Here is a 12,957-nt window from a genome sequence, read left to right as displayed (position 1 = left end):
GCGAACGTCACACAAAATCTCTGAACAATGCATTGTTCTGAGCACAAATCGTCTATGTACCATAGATTGTATAAGTTCGACATCGCAAGTATTATGCCAAAGTATGTTCATTGACTGAAAATATACTGTGTAATTTACAAGTTTCTTTTATATATTTTAGCTTGGTTGTTTGAAAATTGGAAATTGAGCATTAGCATATTACCACAAATAACATAATATTAATACTTAACCGACTTCAAAATAGAAGATTTTTTTAAATTGTACTGTTCTACGCGTTTACGTAAAGGACGTATGAAAAATAGCTAAACCATTCAAAGTGAAAAAATGCTACTGACTAAAACTGGCACGTTTATACTTCGGGAAAACACAATGAAATTTTGCTTAGTTTTGTAATAGGATTGATTTGACCTTATATGTAACAAAACATAATAAACGATATCTGAAAGTGCCAATAATCTTAATGTTAATAACGTCGCGATGCGTCTCTTAGACGAGACGAAGACGAGAGCAAATACTGGCGTAATTTCCTTAAAATAAACCAAATAATAAAACGAAGTCTTTTTCAGCAGTGCCTTTATTTCTAGACTAATGACTCCCAAACTTTATAATCAGGACAAGTTATCCCCACTTCATTATATGCATACATACATTAATTTCTTTCCAAAACATCATCATTAAACAAAACTGCTAAACAATGTTTCTAATCTATATTTAAGCTAAAGTTTGCATTATTTATAATTAGATTTAGGTTAAATGCAATTTAGAGCTATTTAGATATTTTGATAAGGATTTATATTAGAATTTGATTTCAGATTGTGATAAATATAATTCCATGTTACATAACAGTTCTATACATAAAACTAACTAACATTAAAGCATTCATGACAATTAGGTTTCTAGACATTAATAATGTTGAAAACAGATGGTATCAATAACATTTTTGACTTTGGTACATTATCGGGGTATGGGCGGCAAATTCGGCATTGGTCCTGACAAGGCAGCATTGGTTCCCAATAAAACCTGGTAAATAAAACAGTACATTATTAAAATAAAATAGTATATGCATACCTCTCCATAGTATCCATCAAGGGTAAGAGGTTTTTGTGTAGTACTAATTAAAAGATATTCAATATAGAAGTATGATTATTTAGCTATCAATTTGTGAAGGTCAACCTTTGTTTTTCAACCAAGGCTTTCTAAGTTTCTAGCTTTTATGGTAAAATATTATTAGTAACTCGCTACGAATAAGTAATAATACATGTAACAAAACACAATAGTAAAATTTCTGTAAGAAACTTGAAACTTATTAAATACAATAAATGGACACTTTCAAACATTTTTTTTTTTTTTTTTTTTTTTTTTTTTTTTTTTTTTTTTTTTATATCATAATTTGAGCGCGTTTGACCGCAATCTCACCTGATGTTAAGTGATGATGTGGTCTAAGCTGTTACACGCAAGCTCAAATAATACCTATTCACTCTTGACTTAAAAGACCCAATATTGTAAGAGGCAGGAAAAATAGACGCTGGTAGAGAGTTCCACTCCTTAGCTGCTCGCATAAGGAAAGATGATGCAAAACGGTTAGTTCGAGCAGCTGGGATGTCAATAGTGTAGGGGTGGAGCCGCTCTCTACGTCTTGTTGTACGTTGATGGAACGGTGCTGGAGGAATGAGGTTGTGCAGTTCTTGAGCACATTCGCCAAAATGGAGCCTATAGAACACCGATAGACAAGCTACTTTACGTCGGTGATTAAGACTTTGAAGCCTCTTAGCTACAAGTGATTCGTCCCCGATAAGTCTCCTTGCTCGTCTGTCGATTGAGTCTAGAGCGTCAAGTTGGTACTGAGCGGATCCATCCCATAAGTGGGAACAATACTCCATGCAAGATCGGACCTGTGCTTGGTATAGCGTTAAAAGCTGTCCAGGCGTGAAGTATCTCCTAACCCTTGAGAGGACGCCCAGTTTTTTTGATGCCGTTTTAGCTCTAGATTCAATATATGCCCCGAAATTTAGGTTGGATGATATTGTTAAACCAAGAAGATCGAGATGGTCAGAAACCGGGACAGATGCATTTCGAAAAGTTGGAGATAGATTAAAGGGGTTCTTTTTTGTGGAAAAAAGACAAGCTTGGGTTTTTGTAGCATTAAATCTCATGAGATTAGCATCACCCCAGTCAGATACCGTCTGTAGCTTCTGATCTATTCGCCAAATCAAACTCTGACGTTGGGAATTCAACTCTACCCCCCCGGCACTACTATTAAGCAGGTACCTATCTGAAATAGTACTATCGTCAGCATACCCCAGGATTCCGGGTTTAAGCACATCATTCATATAAAGCAAAAATAATGTAGCGGAAAGAACGGACCCCTGAGGCACCCCGGCATTGATGTTAAAGAGGTCAGAAGAGCAGCCGTCAATGACTACCCTTATCGAACGTTCTTTCAAAAAGTTCGAAACCCAGCAGCAAAGACTATTAGGGATACCAAAGGAGGGAAGTTTGCTTGTAAGTCCATCGTGCCAAACCCTGTCAAACGCCTTGGAAACATCAAGAGATACAGCAAGAGCTTCACCATATTTCTCAATAGCTTCTCCCCATTGATGCGTAGCGTACACTAAGAGGTCGCCAGTAGATCTGTTTTTTCGAAATCCATACTGTTGATCACTGAGGAGCTCATTGTCTTCTAGGTACGTTAAAAGATGGTTATTTAATATACGCTCCATAACTTTACAAATTACGGATGTAATAGCAATGGGACGATAGTTAGAAGGGTTTGCTCGATCACCTCCTTTGGGTACCGGTTGGATATTTGCAAGCTTCCAGGAGATGGGTACTATTCCAGTTGAATAGGACAAACGGAATAAACGTGTCAGTATAGGAGAAAGTTCAGCTGCGCAATTCTTTAGTACAATTGCTGGTACTCCATCAGGCCCCATGGCTTTATTCACATCCAAGCTGCGTAGTACTTTGAGAACTTCCTTTTGGTGAATGTGAATTTCCGGCATATTACAATTGGAAGTGGGCAACTGAGGTGGTATGCTGTTACCGGGATCCAACCTAGAATTAGCAGCAAAGTAAGATGCCATAAGGTTTGCCTTTTCTACAGTTGTATGGGCTAGGGAGCCGTCAGGTTTTAGCAAGGGAGGAAGAGAATTTCTGCAAAAATTTGACTCGACTGATTTAGCTAAGGACCAAAAAGCTTTACTACCTGATGGGTGTGACACAAGTTTGGCTCCGATTCGGTTTATGTGAACAAATCGTGATTTACGGAGAACTTTCTTGCAGAATTTGGTAGCGATGTTAAATGCTTTTTTCTTGCTTTGCATATCCGGTGATTTAAGGGTTCTTGAATTTGCCCAGGCCAGGTATGCTGAGTGCTTAAGAGACTCTGCCCTTGCACATTCCGGGCCAAACCACGGTCGAGCTCTGTGACCTATAGGTTTTTCAGAGAATGGAATATAATATTCCATTGCCTGCATAAGTACCTCAGATATTGAAGATGCACATTTCGTAGGGTCTTCAGACGAAAAGCAAACATCACGCCATGGGTAAGATGCAAAGAAGTGCCGCATCTCATCCCAGTCCGCGGATTTGTACTGCCATATTCGCCTTGTACCCGTTTGGCTGAGATCTGAAGGAGAGCTAGTCAGAACCGACTTGACCAGACAGTGATCAGATGACCCAAGAGGAGTGGACACTGAGATTTGGTATTTATCAGGATCAGTGGTCAGAAAGAGGTCCAAACAGTTAGCTGTGTGGTCACTAATATCAGGTACTCTGGTCGGTTGATCGACTAGTTGTGTGAGGTTAAGCGATATGGCAAGATTGTATGCCTCTCTACCAGCAAGATCTGTTTTCAGGAATGGAGCAAGCCATTGCTGATGATGAGCGTTGAAATCCCCCATAAGGACTAGTTGGGCTGAGGGGTATCTTCGTTGGGCCTCATCAGACGATATGCTGAGATATTCAAAGAACCTCGACGTTTCCCGGTCATTGGTATGAGATCTGTAAATACAGGCGTATATAACCTGTTCAAGACCCGTGTCGACAAGCACCCAAATGGAAGAGAAAGAGGGATCTTCCAAGTTGCGAAGGCGTCGGTAGCACATCTCATCACGGATATAAAGACAAGCTCCAGCACGTTGTTTGAAATTGTGTTCCAGGGTGTAATGTGGGTAATTGAGGTAAGACGAGTCTGCTGGATTACGTATTTGCGTCTCCGTTAGCAGGAGTAAATGAGGCTTAGCGGTTTCAAGATGGTAGTGGACCGAATTGATATTTGAGTGCAAACCTCGAATGTTAGCGAGATGCACTTTAAGTGAGAGGCCGTGCATCCGCTGTTGCAACGATTTCTTTTTCCTGTTTATTACCATCTTAGGGAAAGTGTAAGGAAGAGTGAATATGGGAAAGGATGGAAGATGTACGAGACGCCAGCATACACCCATCAAGAATATAGAGTCGCCGCACAGAGGGAAAGCCTAGTTTGGAGACTGCGGGGACGCCCAAACCCCCCCGAGGATGCCCATCGACGCCTCTCATCCGGTCGCCAACCGGCACGATGGAACAATTCGGGATTTTTCGCGCGATGGCGGGGCAGCCTTTCATAGGTGGCTTTCCTACTAATTGGGCCCCCTACTGTCGGCGGTCGGCCAGCGGAAACCGTGCTTTGGATCCCGCTACCCTCCTCAACTAGGCACCATATGCGGCGAAGCTACAACTTAACTACGGTGAGATATTTGGCGCTACTGTACGGCCCCAACCTTCCAATATGGCTACTCGTAGCATCTTGACGGAACACGCGAACGTTTGGCGTCATGGTTTTGCCTTGAGGGTGGTGACAAGCATACCACCAGAATAGCCTACTATTACCACGCTGGCCGGGCGGATTGGAATAGGGTTTAGTTTCGAGTTTTCCTTCTCTACACGGGTGTTGAGTGCTTAAGATTCCCTCAGTCGCCTCTTACGACTTCCACGGGATGATACGGAATGGTGACATATAGTATTCTTTCTCCGTCACCATACGGATAGAAACATCATTCAATCAATCATTAACTATGATAATATTAGTTGACTGGTGACTGGACCTGCAATTAGGATGTTTGTAACATGGCAACTATCTCAGTTATATAATGTGTATAATTATAATAAGCAGTATTATGTACATAATACTGTAATAGTATACATATACTACAACCCTACACTTTTCAACTTGCAATACAATAATACAAATTAATTTCATAAATTGTTGTCAATTTTATAGGTACCTGTTTCTGTTGTGTTTTTTGCATTTCCTCCATTTGAGCTCTTTCTACTTCGAAGATGACAGGAGCAAACAAGATTACTGAGGAACTAGCGACTATCCAAAGAACGGAGCGAGAGATGCCATATAAAGATTTAACTCCAGACCTATAAGCAAGCATGTTATTAATATTACTATAAATAGTACAACACATAATTTGTATATGATGGTGAAAACAATTTGTAATACAAAAAACTCTAAATTAACAAACATTAGTATGGACCAATAATTAAGTAAACTCTGTTTAAAAAAAGAACATACCTTTACAAAATCAGTAAAGTTAAATTGCATTTAAAATCTCATTCTTTTGTCAGTGAGTGTGTCATTAGAATTATTTTTTTAAGAATCAGATAATTTAGAACCTTTAGGGTATAATTGTCTTATTTTTATTGTAATGTATAATATATATTACTTTTAAATAAAAATTAAAAATACACAATGAACATTATTCAAATATTTCCAAGAAATAATATATAGTGCACACAAAGCATCAATGTTGAATGTTGAAGTTCCAAGTTCAGGTCTGAGTAGAGACATGTCTATAACAACATAATTTCTTAGTAATAATTTATAAAATGTGTATATATATATTTTTGATAATAAAAATTAAAGGTAAAATAGAAATAAATATATAAAACAAAGTAATTATTACAATTATATATACATATAAGAAATTGTCATTAAATTATCTAATCTAATAAATTAATTTCTAGAATAACTTTTTACCATGTCTTTGTAGTGACTGTATGGGTGCCATTTCTTACACATTCAGGGAACATTTCAGTCAATCCCCATAATCGTTCGGATAAAGTTTCATCTGGCTCCTGAAAAATTATATCATCCACATATTATTTAATATTAATGGATAACCTAAGTTCTAATAAAATAGTTATTAAACAGTATCGTTACGCGGTATAATTGATAGTGTTATTAAGTATTAGTTAATAGTAATAGAAAATATAGTACAAATAAACTCACGTCATCATACTCCTTCACAGGACCACTGAGAGGTGTGCTTGCGCTGGGAGAAGATCCTAGCTGTAAAGAAATAAATAATAATGAGAGAGACACAAAACCTTTTGACGAGAACTAAGCGTTACATACCGATGGTGTTATAAAGGAATCTTCGGGTCTACGATTACGTTCTGGAGTATCATCTTTGCTCGCCGTCAAAGATTCCATTCCGCTATCGCTTTGTTCAAGCTCATCAGTCAAATCCATAAGCATGTTACAGAGTTTAAATAAAATTTGTATGTGAGTACTAGCGTGATAGATTTATTAATTAAGATCCAATAATACTTATTTTCTTCTAATAAGATAACACGAGTTAAATATTAAATTAATAAAATAAAGCATGTATAGTAGACTAATTTGCACAGAGAGATGTGCACAGCACACAGTGCACAGATCAGGATAAATAGGGTTGCCATTCTTACAACATTTAGTTTAATATGAAGAATTAAAAATTCCGTTATATTCTTCTATAATAGCTAAATTTTGCTTCCTAATCTATTAAAATATTGCAGTATTTTAATAGATTTTCGAAAATCCAAATATCGTACAAACTAGTACGTGGATGAAAATGTCGTTGTACCTAAAGACAAAAATCTTGTACTTGTATGAGGACGCTCATACGGTTGCCATCCCGACAACAATACAATTCAATAAAAAAAAAAGGAAAGAATACGAAAAAGGACATCACTAATCACTGTCAATGTTACGTTTCAGTTTGACACTTAACAATTAATGTCAACATAAAATTTCGTCATCTGTCCAGGAATATCTTCTCTGTGCTAATCTTTCTCGTACAGGCACGAAATTAATGTACGAAGTACACAGCCATAGTCGATATTTTCTGTTTTTGTAGAAGCTTGTGGTGTACGATAAGTATATTTATCACTGCAACCAAACTTTTGTAGCATGAATCTAAGATCAGTATTTAAGTTATTATGGGTAAACTATATGCCATTGATTAGTTTCATGTAAATACCAAAAATAAAGAAATATTTAAAACAATCGCTCATTTATTGCCTTGTACACTTCCATAAAGTTTTACAAGTTGCGTCAAAAATTACAAAAAATATTGTCTGTACAATAAAAGAAAATATATCGCAACAAATTAACATCTTTCTAAAAATAAATTTATCGATCAATTGTTGATCAGTCAGTTTAGAAAGTCTATGTCAATGAATAAACTATACCTATGAGGTCATTAATTTGTTCGATATCTAACAATTTCTTCAAACAATATATTTCCACAGTACGCTAACGGTATTTATTTTGAAAACAAATGTTTGTTTTATTTACCTGACATTCAACAGGAGAACTGCAAGTGTATGTGGTGTCTATTGGCATGTTTTGTGAAAAAGATAATAATAAATCTGTTTCTCAATTGACTTGATAAAAATATCTAAAAATATTGTTTCCAATATAGAATATAAATAATGAAAATATACGAAAAGGTTGTAATAGCGAAAAATCGAGGGAAACCTCATTGGATTCGCTGAAAAAACTCCCTTTTAAAATTACCCGGTAGAGCCGCCACTGTGTTTTGGTATAAGGCATTAATTACACGAGCTTGTTAAATGTTTTGCATATAATAATCTAAATAAAGCAATATTCGCAAAATGCATAACAAATGTGTAGATAACATTTATTATGCATTTTCCGAGTATTAGCTATAATTTTTTTAGTATGTAATTAGTTGACATGTAGGAATATTTTTGCTCTAGTTATTGTTGTTAATGGTACTGCAATGAAACATGGATGTGTGTATTGTATTACACCTACCAATTTGAATAAAAGAAACGAAGTGAACAATTTTTGTTATTGTAAATATCAGACATTATTTGTTTTTCTCTAAACTTCAAGACCATGATTAATTTTTTTTTTATAGAAACTGTACTTAGTACAACAGTTAAGTCCTAAGAGGGTTAGGACATGTATTGTTTGTAATTAGGATTTTTGACTAGAAATGTACCTACAATGACAGGTTGACCTCCACGCGGTTCTCTCTGAAAATCATCATCGTTGATTTTCAGTGATTTCTTCAAGATGGGATGATTTGACTTCATGCTCGTCTTAGAATTCTGTACAGCTAATGCGAGTATATTATCCCATTATGGAGTATCTCTCTCTATATGGTTTGTGATTATCTCAAAAGGTATCCTACAAATCATCGTAGTTAATTCCTTGTGAATTCGTTATAAAATGGGAAACATGCTCATTGCACTAGTCAGGCAGTATAGTGTAAAGAAATAAACTAAGTTTAAATACACACATATCGTATTTTGTTTTTTTTACGGTGAACACTTTAAATAATAAAATTTAAAATACGCAGGTGTGTTATCACCCTAATAAATTGAAAATCAAAAATCATTTAACATTTTAAATTTCGAATAACCTTTTCCTATAATCCTTTTTAGTTCATTGAATATTAAACGAAACTATTACTGATTGTATGAAAATAAGTATTTTTTTGTAGCTAAATTATTTTTTATGCCACCAATCTGTTTATCTGTGCTAAATAAAGTACCTACATATATATGCATACTTCGTAGTTTCTTGTATTTCTTATTGGTAATCCAAGTGTATAAATAAAACTAATATGTAAAAAATGTCACATTAATGGTTTAAATTAGTTATTACATGAACGAGTTAAATAAAACCTGGACAATACAGGCTGATCTTTACTCTAATTAAGTGTAAGTACAAAGTTTTTATGTAAAAAAATCTTGATTTTATTTTATATTTGTTATTGTTTATTTATTATGCTGCTCAGTTTTACGTTGCTTAGGTATGGCAGGAATTTAAAAAGCATGTATTCCAAGAGTATGTTTTTTTTTATAAAAACTAGACTAATATTATTGTTATAACATATGTTTATATATGCATATGTACTACATATGTTTATTACATTTCAAGTCTCAAGCCCTAGGTTCTTGCAGTTACCTAAAGTTCATTATTAATAGAATACAAAAATTCCAAACCATTAATAGTCAAAGTTTAATAGTTTTTGATAAATTTATGATATTTAGATTTTTTTAATGAAGCTTACTATTTTTTTCAATATACTTATTTAAAACAGTACAGAATTATACTAAATATTTCTGTAGTGTTTTAAAAAAATATAATAAATACAAATAATTCATTTTATTACATTTTTTTATGAGATGTGTAGTTTTAAGGAGTCTCTAAGGGACCTCTTCTCCCATTTCAAAACAGTACAGGAACAGAATTAATGGTATGGTATGAATATATATACATTCAAAAATGGTTGCTTTTTAAAATTGCACTAACACTAGACAGTATCTGAATCGTAGCCAGAATGAAAGTAGAAGGATGTCAATAATAAATCAAATCAAATCAAAAATCATTTATTCATGTAGGACATTTTAACATCAGTTTTTTGTAATGATATTCTCTATCTACTGTCCAGTTCAGTATACAGATTCAATTGAGAGAAACTGGCTAGAAACTCACTAGTTTTTTGATATATCTTATAACAACATACTTAGTTCTATTTTAGTTATGATAAAGAACTATTTAAATTGGGACAGGTTCTTTATGGAAATGACATTTTCTTTTGGTAACTCGTCCCTGTATTTTGTGTGTCATTTTACAATAAATATTTTTCAAAGATAAATAAATCATTTATTAATTATTTACCACTTTTGCACATAATCAGTTTTAAAGTTCTCTACCAAGTCTATTTCAGTTGAAAATAACAGGCAAGAAATACAACTGCTAATCATTTTTAATCTTTAATCAGTCTTTTAATCCTTAGCTTTTAAATACATACATATATAATGATAATTTATTATAGAACCACACTACGTTTATGAATTATTCCATACATTTTCCAACAATATGAATATACTATCAACTAATAGTGAATTGGATATCCACAATCAAACTAAGAAATAATTCTGTGTGTTAGAGAGTGGCATTCCTCTACAGTTCTACACAAATAAAAAACAATTACAACTCTACTCCTACATGAGTACAAATCATCATAGGACATCCAAAATATGTATCAGAAATTTTAACTTGTTAAAATAAAAAAGGCACAGACAGGAGGGGATGGGACTGGGTGGGACATGAATGGTGCGCGTATTTGTGTGCGTGTATTTATGCTTGTGTGTGTGCGTGTGCATGGGCGTGTATGAGTCTGCAATTGCGCATGCGTGTATACTTGTGTGTGTGTGCAGACAGGGTCCCCACCCCATTCGTACTTTCCATTCACGATTGTGGTGCAGCGGTTTCGATCCCCATGTAATGCAAATAATTGTGTTAATATCTGTTTGTCCCTGTCTGGGTATTTTTCTCTATATATTAGGTTTAATATAGGGTATCGGATATATAAAGTAAAGAATTGCGCATTTACTACCAGTTCACAGTAAGTCTACTGATAACAGACAATGTAATATAATTATATGTACTAGCAGACCCGGCCACGCGTTATTCAGGCTAAGGTTCTTGAATAAAATAATATTGCGACTATAAATTGAGATGTAAGCTTCCTATCTTTCAAGTTTGATCAAATTGCACACAACGTCCAAATCAAATTTTTAATCGGTTCAGTAGTTTAGGAGTCCATCGCGGACACACAACGTTACACGTAAATTTATATATAAAGATATTGTAATAATATAATTCTTAATCCATTCACACATCGCCATTTCGTCCCAAGCTAAGCAGAGCTTGTGTTATGGATACTAGATAAGAGATATACATAGATAATAACCAGACCAATTTTTATGCATACAAATGTTTGTACCGTGCAAAGAGTCGAACCCACGACCATCGGAAGTAAAGCGGTAAGCTAAACCGACAATAGATTTTCTCAAATGTAGTAAAATTTATTTAATTTTGTTAACCATTATGATATTTACTGCTAAGCTAAGAATATAATTAGGTGGTATCCGAAATAACTCTGTGCTGCCGCTGTTGAACTGTCCGTACCCCGTGGTATAATTATAATCATTTGCATTGCATTGCCAAAAAGTTACCGCGGCTGTTAAATATTTTAATGAGAATTTTGCTAACATTATCAAAACAGATAACGTTATTAAAATCTGTCAACGTGTTTTAATTAATTAAATGTTTAGTATTTTATAAAAAAAGAAAAATTTTAGTTGAAATAAGTTGATCATAATAATTGTTAATCTTGTTTCATCAGCATTTCTTCTCACACCGCCCGCGTGTAGCCGAACTGGTAGTTGGGGATAGTAGATTTTTTAAATAGAATTATATTACGAAAAATTTTGTAATACAGTATAGTATACGTTTGCCCCTCCGATCAAACGGCGATTGAAATTACAACGGCTTGAGCCGAGGTTCAAAACCTTAGCGTTGCCTTCAGACTAAACTCATATCCGTCAGGAGGGAGTTGGGCTTCAGCCGGTCCAGAAATCTTTACGCGGGTTTGGTATGGCATCTGCATTCGCCCCTATCATCCGTAAAGCTGGAAAGGTAGCATTAGAGTAGTCCGAAAAAAGGTATAGTATAGTTCACAACGTAGTAGGTACATAAAACTCCACGACTTTTAACCCATATGGAACCAGATATTGTGAACGTTTTGTGTTGACGTTGTAGCGAGCGCAACTTTGTCATCCCAACAATACGAGTACGCCGTGCCGTGAATATGACAGTGAATTTGGTTTGTCGTTCGTTACTACCACCGCAGAGTTTAAAAATAAAAATACGTATTCGAAGTTTAGTTAGAATTTCTTTTAAAGTCCTTAAGTCTGTATAGTAAACTAATAGTAGGTAACTATGAATAAATATACCTTGATTAGCCAATAGACTCTATTACAGGATAAGTATAATTTAATAAGGATTACTGAATGTTTTCTTCACTAAGCCATAAAATATTTATCTCAAAACTATATCTATGAACTTGATTAGTTCTGTATTTGAATTTATGCAATTTTTTACTTTCATTGCGATCGTAAAAACAACTGAATTGAAACTAATTGTGATATGTTTGTTTTATACAGTAATAAAAATTCCATAGGAATAAAGTACAACGTTGTATGTATAGTTGTCTGTATATGTACCTCCGATTAACTTATTAATGCTATGAAACCTATCTTTGCTAATTATATTTCGGTGTAGCGTGAGATGGCAGTGCAGATATATAATCTATAATGCAAATATCAGTAAGTGCAGAATCAACATTCGCATTATAGCTACAATGTGACAGTGTGTTAACGCTAAATACATCATGAGTTTGAACGATTGACATCAAGTTTTCATCTAGTAATAGTTGTGGATGTTATTAAATAGGGTAAACAAGTAGGGCAATTGATTACGAGATAATTTATGTGCAAGGTTGGATCAAAATTCAAGATTACGCTTCGCGAATGCACCATTCACTATTGCAACACTGTTGGGCTCACTGTATTGTGTAGTTAACTCCTTAACATCATAGTTTTAGAGGATAATGTGTTTGCGACCTATTACATTAAAGTACTCAAGTCTATCGGGCATTCGGGAAGCTATAAAAATAAAAATATTTTTATCAAGGTAACAAGGACAAGGACGAACGATGTTTTGCACCTTATTATTTGAAACTACTAATACTTTTTACACACGATTTCGTATGTACATCCTTATCAGCGTGTATTTCATCTACTTACAGATTATTTTTTATATAA

At 34.6% G+C, this 12,957-nt stretch overlaps 2 protein-coding genes across 3 annotated transcripts in view; one reads left to right on the top strand and one right to left on the bottom strand.

Moving 5' to 3' along the window:
• Positions 1-565: 565 nt before the first annotated feature.
• Positions 566-7,706, bottom strand: LOC131846750 (mitochondrial import receptor subunit TOM22 homolog). Of its 2 annotated transcripts, none has more exons than XM_059196135.1 (5): positions 7,604-7,706; positions 6,275-6,334; positions 6,023-6,120; positions 5,262-5,403; positions 566-1,020 (listed from the first exon to the last, which is right to left on the bottom strand). In XM_059196135.1, exons 1-5 carry the CDS (start codon positions 7,649-7,651, stop codon positions 955-957), a joined length of 414 nt encoding a protein of 137 aa, XP_059052118.1. In that variant the 5' UTR covers positions 7,652-7,706; the 3' UTR covers positions 566-954. The 2 variants fall into 2 exon arrangements, with proteins under 2 accessions (XP_059052118.1, XP_059052117.1); XM_059196134.1 differs by lacking the exon at positions 7,604-7,706 and adding an exon at positions 6,401-6,693.
• Positions 7,707-8,841: 1,135 nt separating this feature from the next.
• Positions 8,842-12,957, top strand: part of LOC131846755 (inositol hexakisphosphate kinase 2) — a 58,499-nt gene continuing 54,383 nt past the window's right edge. The window contains exon 1 of the mRNA XM_059196144.1: positions 8,842-9,000. The gene's annotated coding sequence lies outside the window, so the exon portion shown is untranslated. The remainder of the gene's footprint in view (positions 9,001-12,957) is intronic.

The sequence above is a fragment of the Achroia grisella genome, unplaced genomic scaffold, assembly GCF_030625045.1.
Source record: "Achroia grisella isolate CSIRO2021 unplaced genomic scaffold, CSIRO_AGI_Agris_v1 utg512, whole genome shotgun sequence".
In the NCBI taxonomy this organism is placed as follows: domain Eukaryota; kingdom Metazoa; phylum Arthropoda; class Insecta; order Lepidoptera; family Pyralidae; genus Achroia; species Achroia grisella.
Note: the sequence above shows the minus strand (reverse complement) of the source record. Positions and strands in the feature narration are given on the sequence as shown.

Excerpts from the sequence above, each read along its gene's own strand:
- LOC131846750 (XM_059196134.1), bottom strand. The coding sequence starts at position 6,523 with ATGCTTATGGATTTGACTGATGAGCTTGAACAAAGCGATAGCGGAATG. Across the intron at positions 6,121-6,274 it reads CTGTGAAGGAGTATGATGAC|GAGCCAGATGAAACTTTATC; the intron begins GTGAGTTTATTT and ends ATAATTTTTCAG. Across the intron at positions 1,021-5,261 it reads AAAAAACACAACAGAAACAG|GTTTTATTGGGAACCAATGC; the intron begins GTACCTATAAAA and ends TTTATTTACCAG.